The 19,957-nt window shown below is 47.2% G+C and overlaps 1 protein-coding gene across 1 annotated transcript in view; it reads right to left on the reverse strand.

The window, feature by feature from the left end:
• The window catches only part of Atp6v0a4 (ATPase H+ transporting V0 subunit a4), a 56,941-nt gene extending 38,545 nt beyond the window's left edge, over nucleotides 1-18,396 (reverse strand). The window contains exons 1-10 of the mRNA XM_059256556.1: nucleotides 18,232-18,396; nucleotides 15,634-15,767; nucleotides 14,298-14,376; nucleotides 13,932-14,026; nucleotides 10,377-10,502; nucleotides 9,668-9,762; nucleotides 8,296-8,422; nucleotides 5,557-5,639; nucleotides 4,729-4,822; nucleotides 1,530-1,742 (exon numbers count right to left, since the gene is read on the reverse strand). Of these exons, the coding sequence (XP_059112539.1) occupies nucleotides 1,530-1,742; nucleotides 4,729-4,822; nucleotides 5,557-5,639; nucleotides 8,296-8,422; nucleotides 9,668-9,762; nucleotides 10,377-10,502; nucleotides 13,932-14,026; nucleotides 14,298-14,376; nucleotides 15,634-15,750 (1,029 nt within the window). The 5' untranslated portion in view covers nucleotides 15,751-15,767; nucleotides 18,232-18,396. The remainder of the gene's footprint in view (nucleotides 1-1,529; nucleotides 1,743-4,728; nucleotides 4,823-5,556; nucleotides 5,640-8,295; nucleotides 8,423-9,667; nucleotides 9,763-10,376; nucleotides 10,503-13,931; nucleotides 14,027-14,297; nucleotides 14,377-15,633; nucleotides 15,768-18,231) is intronic.
• Nucleotides 18,397-19,957: the final 1,561 nt, after the last annotated feature.

The following is a 19,957-nucleotide window of genomic DNA, read 5'->3' on the forward strand; positions in this document are numbered from 1 at the left end:
CCCACTTGTGGCTCACTCTGGCCCTAAAGCCCTATATGGTTCTGCATGGCACGAGGCATCCTCCTGCCTGGGCTTGGATGGCATTGCTACTATTCTCACATACCCAGCACCAAGCGTCAGCCCTCAGGCACTCTTTGGGCTGGGGCTCGCTCTTTCTTCGATGAGGTCAAAGGCAAACCAGCTTCTCTCCCATGACATCCTTCATTTCCCTAACCCACAGGGAAATGGGTTCACAGCTGCCTACGAGCACATACTCAGGACAGGTGCGGTGCTCATCTCTCGTTCTAGAAAGTCTACTGGGGGCGCTGGAGAGATGGCTCAGTGGTTAGGAGCACCGTCTGCTCTTCCAGAGGTCCTGAGTTCAACTCCCACCAACCACATGGTGGCTCACACCTATCTCTAGTGGAATCTGATGCCCCCTTCTGGCATAAAGTTGCACATGAAGATAGAGCACTCATATACATAAATAAATAATAATAAAATCTTTTTAAAAAGAAGAAAAGAAAATCTAAAGTCTACTGGGGCGAAGTCCTGTCTACCCAGGGAGCTCTGGATCCACTGTGCCCAGTGAAAGTGTAGCAGATAAACAAGGAGGTAGTAACTAAACACCATGCATGTGCTCCGTGCTGCAGCTGGCATGCTGCACTGTGTGTGCCTGAGGACAAGGGCTTGGCTGCTTGTCTCTCCAGCTAGCCTATACCTCCCTAAGGTGACAGGTGGCACCTATGTCACACTATGAGCACTCAAAATGTACAGAAATGGTGGCAGTTTTTCAATTGCTGGGGGAAAGGAGTTTCTCTTCCATGCCTTAGCACTGAGTTAAGAATCAAAGGTAGGGCGGCGGTGGCGCACGCCTTTAATCCCAGCACTCAGGAGGCAGAGCCAGGCGGATCTCTGTGAGTTCGAGGCCAGCCTGGGCTACCAAGTGAGTTCCAGGAAAGGCGCAAAGCTACACAGAGAAACCCTGTCTCGAAAAACAAAAAAACAAAAAAAAAAACAAACAAAAAAAAGATGCATTATCTCATTAAAGGCATAATTATTAATTATTAAAAAAAATAAAAAGAATCAAAGGTAAAGGGGTTGGGGATGTAGCTCAGTCAGTGCCTGCCTAGCATCTCCAAGCCCTGGGCTCAATCCCCAGCACTGAATAAATCAGGTGTAGTGATGCATGCCTGGAGTCACAAGTTCAAGGTCAGCCAGCAGTGGTGGCACACACCTTCAACCCCAGCTCTCCAGAGACAAAGGCAGGTCTCTATGAGTGTGAGGCCAGCCTGATCTATAGAGTGAGTTCCAGGACAGCCAGGGCCACACAGAGAAACCCTGTCTCAAAAAACAAAATAGTTTAAGTTCATCCTCAGTTGCATAGAGTTTGAGGCTCGCTCTCTCTCTCTCTCTCTCTCTCTCTCTCTCTCTCTCTCTCTCTCTTTTTTTTATGTACTGGAGGTACATGGTAGAGACAATTCTACCACAAAGTCACCTGTTAAGTTCACAACCCTGTTATTTTCCTCCCAGCTGCCCCTGCCACTCACCATGCCCTGCTCCAGGGCCCTCTTGATGTGCCTGGTGTCTGCTACTGGGAACCAGATCTCGGCGATGATGCACTGCTGGGTGACGTCGATGTTGCACATGTTCAGGACGTGGTAGACGGCCTTCATCTTCTGCACCTTGATGACCCAGGAGTGCCAGTTGGTGGCTGCTTCCTGCAGCAGGCGCTGTCGGTGAGAGTCTGTTTGGGTGATGACCTGGGCAAAAACAGAAACAGAAAAGCAATGAACATTCGTGGGGGTATTCGACACGACAGCAAAAAGGGAGGTTCATCCGCCACAGTGGCGTCTCCCGCCCTGGAAAGAGCGCGTGATCAGTTTGTTTCCCCTAGCCAAGGTTAGACCCTATGAGCAAAGGCCTTTTCTCCTTTTTCTTCCTTCTCGCTAAGCTATTTCCTTCCTCTTCCTCCTGCTCTAGGTTGAACTGGATTAGCATGACCCTGGATCTAGAGATCAAGGCACACAAGAAGTACACCATGGGAACGCGGCAGCAATGGGAACGATGCACCCACTAGCCAAGGGCATCAAGTCGCCAGTGGCCTCCAGACACTGGGTAAGACAGGAAGGCGCCTCCCTCAGCCTTCTCAGCAAGAGCCCAGCCCGGGTGGTACCTTGATTTTGGACCTCTGGCCTCCTGAAAGAACTGTGTGTGAGAGAAGCAATGTCTATTACTTGAACCTACCCATTTTTGGTCATGTTACAATGTCTCCAGGACAGACCAATCATTCTCCATAATAAATCCTTCGATAAATGCCAAGGGAGTCCATGAATGGGCAACTTGGTGCTCATAAACATTCATTTGATGGAATTACATTTCCTGCTTCGACAAATAAAATAGGGTCATCTTTTCAGTCACCTTTCCTATATTATAAAAGACAGACCATGAACGTGAGACCTGTAATACACAGGCCTGCACATGAGTCTTGAAGGGTCACTTGAGGGTGTGATGCAACCCGGCCTGAGGATTACCAGGAGACAAGACCACCTTGGCACAGATAAGGGTTCACTAACTTTACAACGAAGCTCACCCTAACAAGAACACTGTGCGCTCTCCACAAAAGGAACACCTGTGGGCAAGAAACGGCTCAGTGTGTCAAGGTGCTCACTGTAAGCCTGACTTCCTGAGTGTGATTCCCAGAACCTACGTGGAGAAAACAACCCATTTTTATAAGTTGTCCTCTGACTTCCACATGCCATAATACATATGCTTACACACACACACACACACACACACACACACACACACACACACACACACACACAATGTAATTTAAAAAAAAATCCTGCTCACAGGCAGGACTAAATCCTAGAATCCTAGGATATAGAAACTCTGAGAATGGACTCCTTCAGTCGATCATGTGAGTCCATGCCTACACATGCCTGTTTTCACAATTTGTCTTACAAGATCACTGCCAGAAGGAGCTGCCTGACACAGGACAGAGTCTCAGATCCATCCTTGGCTTTGACTGAACAGAAGGGGAAAAGCTGGTCAATCAGAATTTCCCCAGATCCCTGAACACAACCACCGGAGTCCACTACACATAAACACAATCAGCCTCATTTCTTCCTCATTCTCCTCATGATGCATCCCTGAGGTCCATCACAGAGCATTTTCATAAAAAGAAACACCTGACAGAAAGAGTTGCTGGAGCCGGGCGGTGGTGGCGTGCACCTTTAATCCCAGCACTCAGGAGGCAGAGCCAGGCGGATCTCTGTGAGTTCGAGGCGAGCCTGGGCTACAGAGTGAGTTCCAGGAAAGGCGCAAAGCTACACAGAGAAACCCTGTCTCGAAAAACCAAAAAGAAAAAGAAAAAAGAAAGAGTTGCTGGGACAACAGCAAAAGAAGAATAGAGAACATTTAACTACAGATATTCTGGACAGTCAAAGTGTCTGCTGGCCAAAGGCTTTTAAAACACACAGGCCAAGTGTTGTGGCATATACCTGTAACTCCAGCATTTAGAAGACTGAAGCAGGAGGATTGACATGAGTTCAAAACAAGCCAGGATTCTGTAACAAATAGCAGCCCACCTGGGGCTATACAGCAAGACCCAGTCTCAAAGATGAAGAAAACCTCATCTCTAAACCCACACACTGAAGATTTAAATTGTGCTAGCCTATCCAGTAGCCATGTGCAACTTTGGGAATCTAAATTTAATAAAAATTAAATAGTGGTCTGGCCCAATGGCTCAGCTGGTAAAGCACTTGCCTCTCACACATGAAAACGTGAGTTCGATTTCCCAGAATTCACTTCAAAGTGCCAGGCCCCGTGGTATATGCTAGTAATCCAAGGCTGAGGGGATAGAGACCGGGTCCCTGGGGCTTTCTGGCCAGTCTGCCTACCTAACGGGGAGCACTGGTAAAACCAGGGGCCCTGTCTCAAAGAAGGTAGACGGCATCCCTGAAGATAATATCTGAAACTGAAATTGTCCTCTGGCTTCTGCACATGTGCACGCATACACATACACCCACGCACACTCCTAAACACACTCGTGTGTGCACAAAATTTAAATAGCAATCAAAACTCAGTCCCTTGGTGCCACTAGCCATGTGTCAAGAGCTCAGCAGCCACCTGTGGCCCATAGTGCCAGCACTGGCTAGAGCGGGCTGCAGAGCAGTTCTGGGGCATGGAAAGTTACAATGGACAGCCCTGGTACAGAATATGCCATCGTCAGATGGAGGGCCAGAGGACTTTAACAACCAGTTTCCACGCCGCTGCTGTTCAAGAGCGTTCTAATCGTAGACATACGTGGTGTCACTGGGGATGATGACAGACCTTTCCGAGGAAATGTACCTGGGATGCCTCAAGCGCTCACAAGGACAAACCAGACTCACAGTTTTCACAGTCCCTAATCGGTACAACAATTCAGTACGGGCAAACTGGTTGCTCCACTCCGTCGCTGATTAGCTGATTAGCTGGGTTGTAGACTCATCAGGCAAAGGCTGGCCATAAAGGATTCTTTTCATCAGATTAGGGCAGCTGCCTGAAGGTAAATTGGGCTGTGCTCCGTCCTAAGCTGAGCAGCATGTGACAGGCATGCAGAATTGGCAGCCCGGCTCACTGAACAGCGCTTTCTAATTGTGCAATCGGCTGCAGTTCCAACCAGAATTGCAAAGCAAACATTCTAGGCAGGGCCCCGGGACAGGAAAGGCCCCCATCAGCTCATGGCCTGAAGCCCTCACTCACAGTGATCAAGTCTTCCAGCCTCACATTGACACTGGCCAGCATCTCTCTGCGCTCGGCTGCAGGCTCCGGGCAGGGGTAGATGGTGGCGCGGAACCTGTGTTTAACACATTGAAAGGACACACACGAGTTACTACAGAAAGGCTTCCACAGTCCCTTTCCCATGAGGCCATCACGGACTGGCTGACACCGTTCAAATGGCTTCCTGTGCGGTCGTTAGAAAATGATTCACAACCGCTGGGCACGGTGCCTCATGCCTATTATCCCAGCACTCAGAAGGCTGCTGAGGCAGGAGGATTACAAGCTCAAAGCTTCCATAGAGAGCAGTCGAGGTATACCCCGAGTATAACCCGGCCTGGGGGTATACGTCAATGGGAGAGTGCTTTCCTAGCATGGGTTGAGGTCCTCGGCTCAATCCCCAGGAACACCCCTCACCCCACACACACACGTAAAATTAAGACTGTTCTCCAGAAGCAGCTGAGCCATGGTGATCACTCTGTTCTGTTTATCCTTTTTCAGGGCCTCCAGCATGTCAGGCAAGGGCCCTCCCACCACGCTCCAGCCCCAGCCCCGGTCTGCCCACTCAACAGCAGCTAACAAGCTCTAACCTGAAAAGGTCGTGTCTGCTTTGTGTTACCTTTGTTCGTTCCCCCCTCCCTGTTCGTATCCTCACAACTATTGACAGTTGGTTGCACTTCCAACATCATCTTAAAAGGTCTTCGGAAAGTTATTCTAAAGCCCTAGCCGTCCAGGCACGTCCTTCTGCACGGCACAGCTCTTTACCCGATCCCGACCCCGATCACCATGACAGAGCACAGCAGTGGCTCTCACCCGTCACAGATCTTCTTGATTTTCAGCCTGAGCTGTTCTCCTTGATAAAATATGATGAATATATTCTTTTTAATTTCTTCTTTCTGGAATATCAGGGGAAAAATTATTTTTCTTCCTTCCTTCTTTCCCCAGTGCTGGGGATGAAACTATGGTGTGAACACTCTCCCACTGAGCTATACCCTGGCAGAACATAAACTATAAAAACAGAAGGCCTCGAAGTAACAGCTGCACTGCTTGCTAGGTGATGGAGGCCACAGCTGGGCTTTGAATTCTCACCCCCATAGGGAAGAGCGTGCTCACACCTAAGGAAACACCTCTGAGAGCGGCTAGGATATTTCAAGGTTCAGAGCCGCAGCAGCCAGCCTGGGCATCAGAAGCAGCCGTAAACATGTGCATGTCACAAATAAGTCTACGTTTGATACTAACAAAGGGAAAGCCGTGACTAAGTTTTGATTCACACAGCTACTGACTAGGTGTCCTTAAGAGCACTGCTTAGGCTGGGTGTGGTGGCACACGCCTTTAATCCCAGCATTCTGGGGAACTCAGAGGCAGGTGAATGTTTCAGTTTCAGGCCAGTCGGGACTAAGTGGTGAGACCCTGTCTTAAAGGAACAAGCCGGGCGGTGGTGGTGCATGCCTTTAATCCCAGCCCTGGGAGGCAGAGGCAGGTGGATCTCTGTGAGTTCGAGGCCAGCCTGGTCTACAGAGTGAGTTCCAGGACAGCCAGGACTGTTTCACAGAGTAAACCTTGTCTCAAAAAAACAAAAAAAAAAAAAAAAGAAAAGAAAAGAAAGAAAAAAGAAATGATATACATAATCACTCTGGCAGTTGCTCATAGGAACAGGTTAGGGGTATTTTAGGATTTCTGGAAACACCTGCTTTACACAATTTCCAAATATCCTCTACCCATGGAAACTGGTCCTTTTCGGAATCTTTGAGGTCATCTAGACTCTAGATCCACTAGAATCAGGGATCTGATTCTGACTTCTGGCACCTGCTGGGCGACCCTCCATGTCAATGATCATCTTTCTCCAGACATTCCCTTTATAAATACTCTCCCACCAAGATGACTACATGCCAAAACTTGATTGTAAAGTGGCAATTCAATGTCACAATTTAAAATATCCATAGAAACCGGGCATGGTTGGACCATGCCTGTGATCTCAGCGCTTGGGCACCACAGGCAAGGAAGATCAGGACTTTCAGGCCTGCCTCTGCTACGTGGACAATTTGAGACTTTGTCCAAAACAAAAACCACACATACAAATAATAAGACTAAAGGATGCACAGGATTATGGGTAGAAATTCTCTTCTTAGGGGCTGGAGAGATGGCTCAGGGGTTAAGAGCACTGACTGCTCTTCCAGAGGTCCTGAGTTCAGAGGTCAGTGCTCTTAACCCCTGAGCCATCTCTCCAGCCCCTACATGGTGGCTCACAACCACCTGTAAGGCGCCCTCTTCTGGCCTGCAAGGACACATGCAGGCAGAACACTGTATACCTATAAATAAATAAGAAAAAATCTAATTAAAAAAAAAGAAAGAAATTTTATTATTTTGTTTTTGTTTTTTTTTTTTTGTTTTTTGTTTTTTGTTTTTTTTTTTTTTTTTTGAGACAGGGTTTCTCTGTGTAGCTTTGTGCCTTTCCTGGAACTCGCTTTGGAGACCAGGCTGGCCTCGAACTCACAGAGATCCGCCTGGCTCTGCCTCCCGAGTGCTGGGATTAAAGGCGTGCGCCACCACCGCCCGGCTAAATTTTATTATTTTAAATGAAAAAGCAGAAAAGTCATTTCTCTATAAAATTATAACTGCCTATGATTAGAGAGAAGCAATACAAGGAGATAACAGAATATATTGGTGTGCTTACTGAAGAGTGTGCTTTGTACATTTTAAAATTATTCACAGGAGAGAACACAACACTGTCCCCCACAATCACAAATTATGGGTTCATTGGGGTCAGCACATCCCAGATGTAATGGGTAAGCCTCACCCTGGGAGAACCCTGGCATCTCCTCTCCAGATATATATGTGTGATTTTTTTAACTTATTTTCTATTTTATTTCAACGATGACTTTTTTCAATCAAATGAAATTTCAGATTAATGGTTTTAGCATCTAATCTGGAATATTAGAGACTTTTGGCTTCTGAGAGAGAAAGGACAAGTGAGTTTAAACATTAATTGGGAGGGTAGAGGAAAGCAATTAGCTTGTGGAATTAACAACAACAAACAGTAGTTTTCAGGGAAGAGCCTTCTCATTGGAAGGGCTGTAGGCAGCCACCATCCATCTATCTTACCAACATCATCTGGAAGGCTGTAAAAACTGCAGACCCTCAGGCTCCACCCCAGCCCAGCTAGATCCCAGGTGACTCTGCAACCTGTAAGCACACTGAAGCTTGAGAAACAGACTCCAATCAGCTCTGGGTGCATTTGTGATGAAAACAGCTTTGGCCTCTCTCTTCTTGTATAGTAAGTTTCTAGAAACAAGATACCCACACACTTTGAGGAATGAACCAATTATGAGGTGCTAAGAAGAATTGGTCCTTAGATGGACCCTTCAAATGTATTAAGTTTAAAAGGTGGGGGGTGGGGTGAAATAAAGAGAAAAGAAAGGGGAAAGGAAAGGGAATGAGAGAAGAGAGGGGCATGGGAGGAGACAGACGCTGGCTGGTTGTGAGAGGGGTGTCCTTAGTGCTATGGACTCCAGGAAGCTCCCAGAACCCTTTCTGGAGGCCTGGACCACCCACCGTCACGGGATCCTCCAGAAGTGTGTCCATCTCGCTGAACTTCAAGTACACGTTTCCCCGGCAAACTCTCCACAGAAGCCTCTCAAAGGAAGCCATCCTCTCCCTGTGTATCACGCCAGCCGTGAACCTAGATGGTAGGAAGGGACACCACTGAGGCACAGGGCCTGTAGGAGGGATGATGGGAGCTGCTCACAAACCACATATCCCAGCTCCAACCTGCCCACATCTTGCTGGATTGTCTGTTTTCTTCAATACTCTGTATCCTTAATCATTGTTATTCTATCTATACTATAATAACATTATACACTCTAATACTATACATACTTATATACATACAAATATATACATATATAATAGACCATTCTTACGGTATTGTAGCCAATGTCAGTAAATGTTCAATGGTCTCTACACATCTTTATTTATAAAAAGCGGTGTATTAAGAAACACTCACTGATGTCCAAGAATCTCTCTGTTTTACAGCATCCTGGTACTTTAGATAATTGCTGGCTTAAACATCTAACATGGTCTTCAAAATGCAATTTGCAATGGTTTATTACAATTACATTGATCTTTTACTACCTCCAGGTAAAATATTTATATAAATATTGTCTTCTTTCCATTTTGAATTTTTTTTTTGAGAAAAGATTTCTCTATGTATTTCTGACCTGGAGCTTGCTACGTAGACCAAGCTAGCCTGGAACTCATAGAGATCCACCTGCCTCTGCCTCCAAAGTGCTGGGATTAAAGGCGTGCGCCACCACAGCCAGCTCCATTTCAAATTTCAATAGGCTCACAAATATCTAGTGAATAAAAAAATTAGGGACCTCTAGCCACATAGTTCACAAATGTTTTAAACTTCATCAATCTCACATAAACACTGAATGTAATCCCATTTTGTATTACTACATATTTTCATGAGTATCGCATGTCATATTTCTACCATTTAGGGTTGATTTGCCTGCTCAACTCTGTCATTTTTAATGACATTTGAAAGTTCTAAATGTATTTTATCAAACATATGTGGAGGAAAACATACCTACCTCCTAGCTTTGGGACAAAGCTAGAAAAGAGTCACAAACAAATCATGAATCCACATTTGCCCCACATGGGAGCCCTGTACACAGGCGCTCTCCAAGCTGAAGCCACGAATGTAATCCTGAAGAAGGGGAACTCCCTGCTCACCCCACCAGCCTTGTAGATTACCTCTGGCTCTATCCCTGTGTGGAAGCCTGGCATTCATTCACAGGCAATAGTTCCACACCCAGGAGTTCTTCACTCACTGATTCATCAGTCAGGGAGATTTATCAAATACCAGCGCAAAGGACCAGGAACCTACCCACACCCAACACTTAGGACATGGAGTTACACTCACCCCAACTTCCCGGTCATGAACGCAGGTATGGCTCTTAACTCCAAGAGGCCTGAAGTGTCTTCAACAAAGAAATCATCAGCTAAGTTGGTTTCTGTCTGAAAGACAAAACACCAGCCCTGTCATTAAACACAGGGCTCCTTAGAAGCACCCAGACCTCAGGCTTTGCTTGTTTCCAAGGAAGCTTTAATCTTCCACAGACATTAACAGAAGTGAACAAGCCAAGAGTTCCTTGTCAGGACAAACCCCCCTAAACCTTCCCACCCCAACCCTGAGTCAGCTCAAACCCCATCCTCCCTTGTTCGGGCTCCCCTTCACCTTGGGCCATACTTTTGTTTCCTGTTGAGACAGGGTCTCACTATGTCACCCTGACTGGCCTAGAACTCGGTCTATAGACCAGGCCCGCCTCTGCCCCCCAAGTGCTGGGACTGAAGGCATGCGCCACCATGCCTGGCCTCAGCACCATCATTTTTTAAATTCACTTGAACCAGAGTCACTGCTCAAATACCCCCACCCCCCCAGCCCCCCCCACCCCCCCACCCCCCCCACCCCCCCCACCCCCCCACCAACCTTCACTGATAGCCTGGCCACAGGCCAAGAAACAAAGTACTTCATTCATAGCCCAGACCAGCCAGTCTTCAAAATAGAAACTTGGGGCTCTGAAGAAGGACCCTTTATCAACCCCACCCTACCCCCCCCAAAAAAAAAACACCTCAAAAAAGTCCTGGGTTTTCTTTAGGAGGTATTTGAGTTCTGTCAGTTCCAAAAAGCTCTTCTTCAAAGCCTGCTGGTTCTGGTTGGCTTCCTGTAGCTCTCCTTCCAATTTCTCTAGAGTACTCTATGCCAGGGAGAAAAAATAAGCCGGGTTAAATGTGCTGTGACATTTATTCTACACATTAACCATAATTGATAACTAGACATCAAAAGAGGCGGTCCCCATGTCAAAATACAGTTGAAGCTGAGTGCTCCAGTCAGCTACAAATTAAGTATTCCTGTAGAATGTAGCAAAAGCCAGACGAACACTGTCCAGAGTGTCATCTTCTGACAGGGACAATTCAAAAGCACTCTGAGAGATGGAAGACAGCTCATGAGGAAGCCATGGTGTCTTATCCCCTTTTAGAACCCCCAAAAGGTAAAATAAAGTAATTTTACACATTGGGAATTTATTCTGCTCCAAACACACTGTAATGATGGTTAAATTGAAAAAAAAAAAAAAGAGTATTCTCTCCTCCCCCAACCTCCCCCCACCCCCAGTTCTACATAGATCTGAAGAGCCAAATGGGAACAAGAGAAAAGAGAAAGGTGAGGAAAAAAGGCAGGAAGGCAGAAGTGAGCTTAAAAAAAAAATCCACAATTTATTTAATATAAAAATTTATTTATATAAAAAATCCCCAATGAGCACACACACAAAAGAATAAAGCTTGTAATGAAACCTGATGGGAAAAATCACCAGCAAATCAGGACACACACACACCAAAAAAAAAAATCACATGTGTTAAATCACCTTCCATAGAACAGCCTGGAAAAACAACTTTTCAGTTTTTTTTTAAAGAATGTTCAAAGAGGCAAGAGAGGGCTACCTTCACAAATAAGAAAAATAATAACTGGTTAAACAACAATTTAATAAAGCAGGTAGGGGACCAGCAAGATGGCTCGGCAGGTAAAGGCACTTGCTGCCAAGCCTGACACACCAAGTTCCATCCCTAGGTCCCACATAGTGAACGGGAGAACCAGCTCTGACAAGTGGTCCTCTGACTTCTACATGCACATCACGGCATGTGCACACGTGCACACACATGTACACACGCACACTCACTAAGAGACATAAATAAATGTAGTAATTTGAAAATCAGGTAGACATAAAAAGATAACTATTAGAAATCTGGAAAGTAAAAAAAAATAGCTATTCAAAATCAAAACCCAATAGATGAGATCTAATACATTCTAGGCACAATTTGTAAATTTAATATTGAAATTTAACAGCCAGGCATGGTATTTCACACCTTGAATTCTAGCACTCAAGAGGTAGAGGTAGGTGGATCTCTGGAAGTTCAAGGCCAGCCTGGTCTACATAGTGAGTTCCAAGACAGCCAGAGCTGTATAATGGAGAGACCCTGTCTAAGAAGGAAGGAAGGAAAGAACGAAGGGAGGGAGGGAGGGAGGGAGGGAGGGAGGGAGGGAGGGAGAGGAGGTAAATTTAACAACTAATGTAAAAACCTGGAAGGTCACTTATCTAAAAAGACCTTTAAAATACAATGGAGAGCCAGGCAGTGGTGGCGCACACCTTATCCCAGCACTCAGGAGACAGAAGCAGGTGGATCTCTGTGAGTTCGAGGCCAACCTGATCTACAGACTGAGTTCCAGGACAACCAAGGGTACACAGAGAAACCCTGTCTTGGGGGAAAAAAAATACAGAGAGGACTAGAGACTCGGCTCAGTGGTTAAGAGCATTTACTGCTCTTGCAGGGGACCAGAGCTCAATTCCAAGCACCCACATGAAGGCTCACAACCATCGGTAACTCCATCCCAAGAGACGTGATGCTCTCTTCTGACCTCCACAGGCACCAGACACTCACACGGTGCAGACCTATATGCAGGCAAAACAATCACACACATAAAGTAAAAATTCTAATTCAATAATAAAAGTGTATTAGGAAAAACACTGCAACTATAGAAATGAATTGACTTCGGTAGCAATACGGAATCTTAAAAGTTAACAAGAAGCGGGGGCTGGTGAGACGGCTCCATGGTCAAGAGCACTGACTCGCTTTTTCTTTTTTTAATGTGGATTATGGGGACTCAAACTCAGGTCCCTGTGTTTTTGCAGCAAGCACCTTAACAACCGAGCCATCTCCCCAGTCTCCAGTCACGTGACGGGTGGTAACCTAAAGAGCAGAGTCAGGAACCATGACTAGTGAGTCTCGGCCACGCTAGACCTGGAGGTGGAGGCAGGGGGCGCTGCAACTCCAGGTCATCTTCTGCTATGTGGTCAACTTTGAGATCAGCCTATGAGACTCCAAAAAACAACAAACCATAAATAAATAAAACAAAAGGACTGTCATTCTCAATATGTTTAAACCTATCCAAGAGACACGCTTACCAAAAAGAGATTTAAAAGTAAACCATCAGAAAGGCTATCCAGGGGCTGGAGAGATGGCTCACTGGTTAACAGCATTTGTTGATCTTGCGGGGGACCTGGGTTCAGTTCCCAGCACCCACATGGTGACTTAAAATAGACTGTAATTCCAGTTCCAAGTGATCCGAAGGCCTCTGTCCTCCATAGGCACCCAGCACACACGGTGCACATACATACATGCAGGCAAACACTCATACATATAAAATAAATACTCCTTTCTTTATGAGAAAGGGTGTCCCTAACAATGTTCCCTTGCCCTCTGCCCCCTGAAAACAAATGTATAATGTCAGACAAAACTGAATATTTTAAATTTGAACAGTTAGTTAAACCAATCATCTCACACTGAGTCCAGCTGGATGAACTTTTTTTAAGCTGAAAAGAGCCAGTTCGCAAACCTTTTTGTGCCAGGCACATACCTGGCACACATCCCATTCCACCTGTCCTGTGGCACTACACAGGTAAGACTTCACTGCCTGTGAGAAACCGCCGTGCACAAAAGAAATATTTCTTCAGAATGGGGCGAGCTTACTCAGAGCTGTGTTGAGAAAGGAAAACGCCTCCCCCGCCATCAGCCTAAGAGGCCCTAAAGTTGGACCCTGAGATTTTCCTAGGATAGTCTTAGTTAGGGCTTCTTTTGCTGTGATGAAACACCAAGACCAAAAGCAGCCCAGGGAGGGAAGGGTTCATTTCAGCGTACAGTTCCACGTCATAGTCCATCACTGAGGGACTCAAGGCAAGAACTCAAACAGGGCTAGATACAGGAGCTGACGCAGAGGCCCTGGAGGAGTGCTGCTTCCTGGCTTGTTCCCATGGCTTGCTCAGCCTGCTTTCTTACAGAACCCAGGACCACCAGCCCAGGGATGGCTCCACTCACAATGGGCTGGACCCTCCCACATCCATCACTAATTAAGATGCTCTACAGGCTGGCCTACAGCCCAATCTTACGGAGGCATTTTCTCAACTGAGGCTCCCTCCTCTCAGACGACTCTAGCTTGTGTCAAGTTGGCATATACCCAAGTGCAGACACAAAGTAACCCCCAAAAGGAACCATCACCTACTTGCTCACATGTAAAGGATCTGGAAGCCACTTGACCATCCTCAGCTGGGGAGATGGTCAAGTGAGGCTCTTACCTCCAGGGTGATCATTTCTCGGGGAAGAGGAGTTTCTGGCTCCTTCTCAGGCATCTGGATTAGAATCTCGTTTTGCATCTCATCTTCCAGAAAACCTGAAGGACAGCACAGGTGACGGTGACTTCCCGGACACGGAAGTGGGGGTCCAGCAGAGCAGGCACCTCCGGCCAGCTGAACTCTCCGGTTGCTCTCTCCTGCCCCGCAGCTGGGTCCAGCCTCCAACCTCCCCTCCCCTCTGCCTTGGGGATCACCTCAAAAAGCATTACAATGCATGGCAGGGCGCTGTGAAAGCCAGCATGGTAATTAAGTTCTACAAACTGTTCCCTCTTTCGGTTCACATTAGGCAGTGAGGGGAAAGGGACTTACGGAGGATGCGCTCCAGGGACTCACACCTTCGGACTTCATTCACAAACTTCCTCTGGAAGCTGTTCACGTTTGCATTTAGCTGAGGAAAGGGGAACCACAGGCTTACATTAGGGATCCAGTGTCTTCTCTTCATCAGTGCAGTACCTTCTGGAGGAGGGGATTGTTGCTAGGAATGTGTTAGGAATAAATATGGCTGTGCACGAGACACATGAGTTACAGGCAAGTTGCACCCTCCGTTCCTATACTCCTCAATGGGGTCAGGAATATGAGGGGACCTTGAGCACTGTACAGGTCTACAGAGTGCCTCCCGATCATCAATGAGAATTCAACCTTTGCTGTAGGGAACTCTCCCTTAGCCTAATAAATGTTAAGCCTAGAGAGAGAGGCTCAGTGGTTAAGCGCACTTGCTGTTCTTCCAGTTAGGTTTCCAGCAGCCAAGTCAGGCAGCTCACAGCCACAAGGAACTCCAGCTCCAGAGGATCCAATGCCTCTGCCCTCATGAGCACCTGCACTCATACAAAGACACACGCAGACACACAACCTACTCATGATAAAAATAGGATCTTTAAAACATCGTTAGTGAAGCCAGGCGGTGGTGGCGCACGCCTTTAATCCCAGCACTTGGGAGGCAGAGCCAGGCGGATCTCTGTGAGTTCGAGGCCAGCCTGGGCTACCAAGTGAGTCCCAGGAAAGGTGCAAAACTACACAGAGAAACCCTGTCTCGAAAAACCAAAAAGAAAAAAAAAATCGTTAGTGAGGACTGGCCTTTGGTCAGGTGCTATGCTAACTAGCAATGCAAAGGACAAGATCCAGGCCTATGAGGGAGCAGAGGTTTGACTTTGACCTTGGTGAGGAAATAAAGGACTGATTTTCCAAACAGGACTCGGTAAAAGCTTGGCAAAGATATAAATGGCCCATGAGAAGCGACATTCCAGATAGCCCATCCCTAGAGTGTCTGTACGTAACTCATGTCAGAAGCAAGTGCCGACTCCAGGATGCGTTGCCTCGAGTCAGAGAAAATAGATTCTGTGTCATTTTGAAAACTGGTAATTCTGTATTCACTGCCTAGATCCAGCATGCAGAGATGCTATGCAAAAATTGAAACACCCAGCCATTAAACTACAGCTTCAAAACATTCCTAGAGAAGGCATGGGAGGAGGAGCTGAGGGTCAGGAGACATCTTAGCCGGAAGGTCAGAGCCATGGAATTCCACCCATCCTAGCTCTGGGCCCCTCTTCCAGTATAATGTGTTTTGTTGATTACCCAGAAGCATTGTGCAAGGGCTATCTATTGCCACCCCCACCTTCCTCTTATCTCCAAAGAATGCAGCACCTACATCTTTGAACTGAACCAAGCCAAGCTCTCCCAGTTCAGCTACACAGCAATATGCAGCCTCCACCTGGAGAAACACTTGGGATAAACGCATCTCCTCGCTTCGAAACACAGATGCCATGTTGGCCCAGGCTTAGTCTGGAGGGAAAAAAAAGAGAGAGAGAGAGATTGAAGGTAATAAATATATAAAAACCTTAACATGATCCAAATTAGGATTAAAAAAAAAATCAGGGCTGGGTTATAGCTCAGTTGTAAGAGTACGGACATAGCATATATGTTCAGTGAACACAGTCTAGTTCAATGCCCACATCACTCACACATACACAGACATACAAAGACAAGGAAATAAACCAACATTAACAAACCCAAATAACCCCAAACTGAAACTTGGAAGCACCAATCTAATTCCATGGATGGAAAAAGCGCCCCGCCCCCTCCCTCCAACCTTACCTGCTAGGTCACAGCTACAGCACATGTGCTCTGGAAAAAAAAAAGTGCAAATTTCCCTCCAGCTATGTATATATAATGTATAAGTGAAACATGGATGAGTTTTGCTTGTAGACTTGGACCCCACATCCAAGATAGTGTGTTTTGTGTGTATATATTGTAAATATGGAAATCTAAAAGTTCTGGTGCCAAGCATTTCAGATAAGGGATGCTCAGGCTGGGTGATGAGACATCATCCAAAGCTGGTCAGGTGTGAAGCAGAGAAAAGGAGCCAAGGCCCTGGCTCACACAGCTGCTGTCCAACCACTGGGCACACACCATAAGGAGCCCCGATGCTCAGGGACAATGCATTCCAAAGTGTGGCGTGTGATGTTTGTGACTCAACATTCCCCCACCTCCAATCATTCATCATGGGCCCAGGAGATTGCTTAGTGGAGAAAGGCACTTGCCATCCGGCCTGATTTAGTTCAATCCCAGACACCACAAAGTAGAGGGAGAGAGCCGGGGGCTGTAGCACTTTAATCCCAGCACTAGGGAGACAGAGGCAGGTGGATCTCTGAGTTCAAGGCTAGCCTGGTTTTCAGAGCCAGGGCTACATAGAGAAACCTTATCTTGAAAGACAAAAACCAACAACAACAATAAAAGGCATACATACATTCATACATACATACATACATACATACATAGAGAGAAAGAGAGAGAACAGACTTGCAAAGGGGTTCAATGAGCCCCAAAGTTTTCACTAAATAACACATCAGACCCAGGAAGGTCCCCACAACACACATGAGTACACACACACACACACACACACACACACACACACACACACAGAGAGAGAGAGAAATTGCCCTTCCTGTCACCTTTCCGTCTCATCGCCTGTCACCGCTACCTCATCTTACCCCATAACCCAAGCCACCAAACTCCTCTGGTTTGTAGGTCCAGGACTCCAGCCCTAAGGTCCTCGGCCTCCTTTTCTCTATTCTTGTTTCCATGTGACTCCCAGGGCTGGGGCCCCAGATCCCTTCCTGACTTCACTGAACAGCTCTAGACTCAACTCCAGATCCCGGGGGATCAGGATCCCTCTCCTCCATGGCTTGCCAAGCCTTGGCCCTTCCCCCGGTTCCATCCATGAGAGACCCCACACACACACTCTCTTCCTCCTGGACTCCATGTCCAGGCCTCCCAGGCTGACACCTTTGGTCCTGGAGAATCTAGAGGGCTATGCCTGTTCTAAACACGGCCCCTCACACACAATCTGAGTCCCTAGACCACCACCCTGTGACCTTCTTTTCTGATTGTGAGGGGGAGGGGGAGGCACTTTCCCGGGTTAAGAAAAAAGGCCAAGATGCTGAGTCCATGTGAGTGTGGGCAGGGGATGGGAGCCTGTCCACGACAAACTGGTTTCCCACGGGAGCCCCCAAAGGGTCCCCATTGTTTTCCTCCATCATTTTCCTTCAAGTCACCCTAGAAAAGCAGCTGTCCTCCAGCACAGATTTCACATCACAACACTTGGCAGAATCACAACCTGCCAGCCCCTGGGCCTGTCACCCCAGCAGGATAAAGTCTAAAGCCCGTGAGCAGGCTGAGAGAAGGCCTCCCATGTGGCCTCTGTCTTCTCTGCTTCATCTGTCTTCACTCCCCTCTCACACACCTGTACTTACCTTCTCCGTGATCCTGCACCTACCTCAGGGCCTTTGCTCATGCTCCCCAGCTGAGTCTGGGATCTCAATCTTTCCTCTCCACCATCCATCCAACACCCCATCATCCCTCCATTCTTCCAGCAAACCTTCCTGACTATCCTGCCTCCTGTCTGCTGCCAGATTATCAGTCAGTGACCTGCTTAACAAGTGCCCCGTATCTCCACGAGCCAGCAAAATCCTGAGGCCGGGACTATCCCATCAGTTTAGCATAGAGCCAGCTCAACATTAATCACAAAGTAATTGTCAAAAAGTGATGTCCTGACTTACTTCTTTTCCTTACCCTGCGCCCCAGAAGTCCACCAACTGGAGCTACACTTTGCCTTTGGGCACCAAAATGAATCAGAAAGTTTTTTGGTTTTTACTATTCTGTCTGCTAACCAAGGCAACGTGTCCACAGAACCGTAAGACATTAGCTTCACGCAGACCAAAAAGCGCAATGCAAAGCCCTTTCTCACCTGAGTTTCCTTGGAGCTGGTTCTGAGTGGGGACCCACTGCCCAATTCCTGGGGGGCAGGCAGTGCCCAGCGGCAGCTGAGGTGGCAGCAGCAGCAGCCTCAGTCAGTTGTAGCTTTCAAGTGGCCCCGGTGGCAGGGAGGCTGCCTAGCCTCTCCCCCTCCGCACACTGTCCCAGCTCCCTCTCCAGAGGCCACTCTGTTGTATCAACACATCCTGCAGTAGGTGAGCTCAAACCTGCCACACCGGCCAGCCCTGCTCCACCCCAGCCCCACCTGGGCCCCGCCCTCAGCCGCAACCTTGAGTCCCCACTGCCAAGCAAGAACGGAGTTCTCTGAGGGGGTAACTTGCCTCTCAGGGAACTGAGGTTGGGGACAAGGGTTCCGGGGGCCTTAGAAGGGCAAAGAAGACAGCAGGCTAGTTCAGTTCCTACACAAATCAAAACACTCCTTCAGTCTCAAGAATGAGGCTGGGGTGTGGCTTACTGGGAGAGCACATGCCTAGCACGTAGGAGGCCCTGGGTTTGATCCCAACACTACACAAAACAGTAAGAATGAAATAGCATTAGGAAGTAGTTTTGGAAGAGAACCAAGTATCTCATTCACCATCCTCTTAAGTACTTTCCCAGATACTGTATTTCTAAAGGCAAAGACGGGTGAAGCCATAGAAAAAACCCAGCATGTGAAGTCCAGCTTCCCAAGCGGCCAAATCAGGAGTGCTGAGAGGAACAGAGCGAGTCAGAGAGTTTCCTGGGCTCGGAGGCTTCCACTGCAACAGCCACCTGCCTGCCTTGATATGAATGAACCTTCCAGAACAGCTTTTCCAGGTGGGTGTGTACCCTCCCAGGGTCCCTGTAAAATGTACCCACTGGGTCCTCAAATGGGAGGTGGTTTTTAGTTAGTTGTTGCTGTTTTTATCCATTTTACAGCGTGTGTGTGTGTGTGTGTGTGTGTGTGTGTGTGTGTGTGTGTGTATGTATTGTTTGAGACAGGGTCTCATGTAGCCCAGGCTGGCCTTGAACTTACTGTGTAGGAGAATTTCTGACCCTCCTGCCCCACTCCACCCGTGCTGGGATTACAGGCGTGTGCCACCACCCCTAGTTTACATGGTGCTGTGGATTGAACCCAGGACCTCATGAGTACTAAACAGGCACTCTGCTATCTGAGCTACATCCCCAGCTCTTTTTTCCACTGTTTCCTACGGAAAACATTTAAATAGCTGTCAGAGTCGAAAGACCTGTTAGTACAAGGACCTTCCAGATACATGTCACTCAACTCCAACTTGAATTTTGTGTCATCTAAACTCCACTCTCCTCTAATTATTAATACTTTGAAGCTAATACCATATACATATAATTTCTTTCAAAAAACTGTCAACATGTTGTATACTCCCCCCCCCCCCCCCCGCCCTCCCGGAACTGAGGACCGAACCCAGGGCCTTGCGTTTGCTAGGCAAGCACTCTACCACTGGGCTAAATGCCCAACCCCGATGTTGTATACTTCTAAAAGATAAAGATTCCTTCATAGAGACACACACACAAAGTCATGATCACTCCTCAAATTCAGTGATAATTCTTTCACATAAAATACCCTGCCACGGATGTCTGCACTGGCTTTAACTGTCAACTTGACACAGCCTAGAATCAGTTGGAAGTTGTTAATCCCACCGGTCAAAAATAAGACCATTACCACAATTTAAAGTCAAATTTGAAGTAAGCTTTCATTAAAT

The sequence above is a fragment of the Peromyscus eremicus genome, chromosome 3, assembly GCF_949786415.1.
Source record: "Peromyscus eremicus chromosome 3, PerEre_H2_v1, whole genome shotgun sequence".
Taxonomy (NCBI): domain Eukaryota; kingdom Metazoa; phylum Chordata; class Mammalia; order Rodentia; family Cricetidae; genus Peromyscus; species Peromyscus eremicus.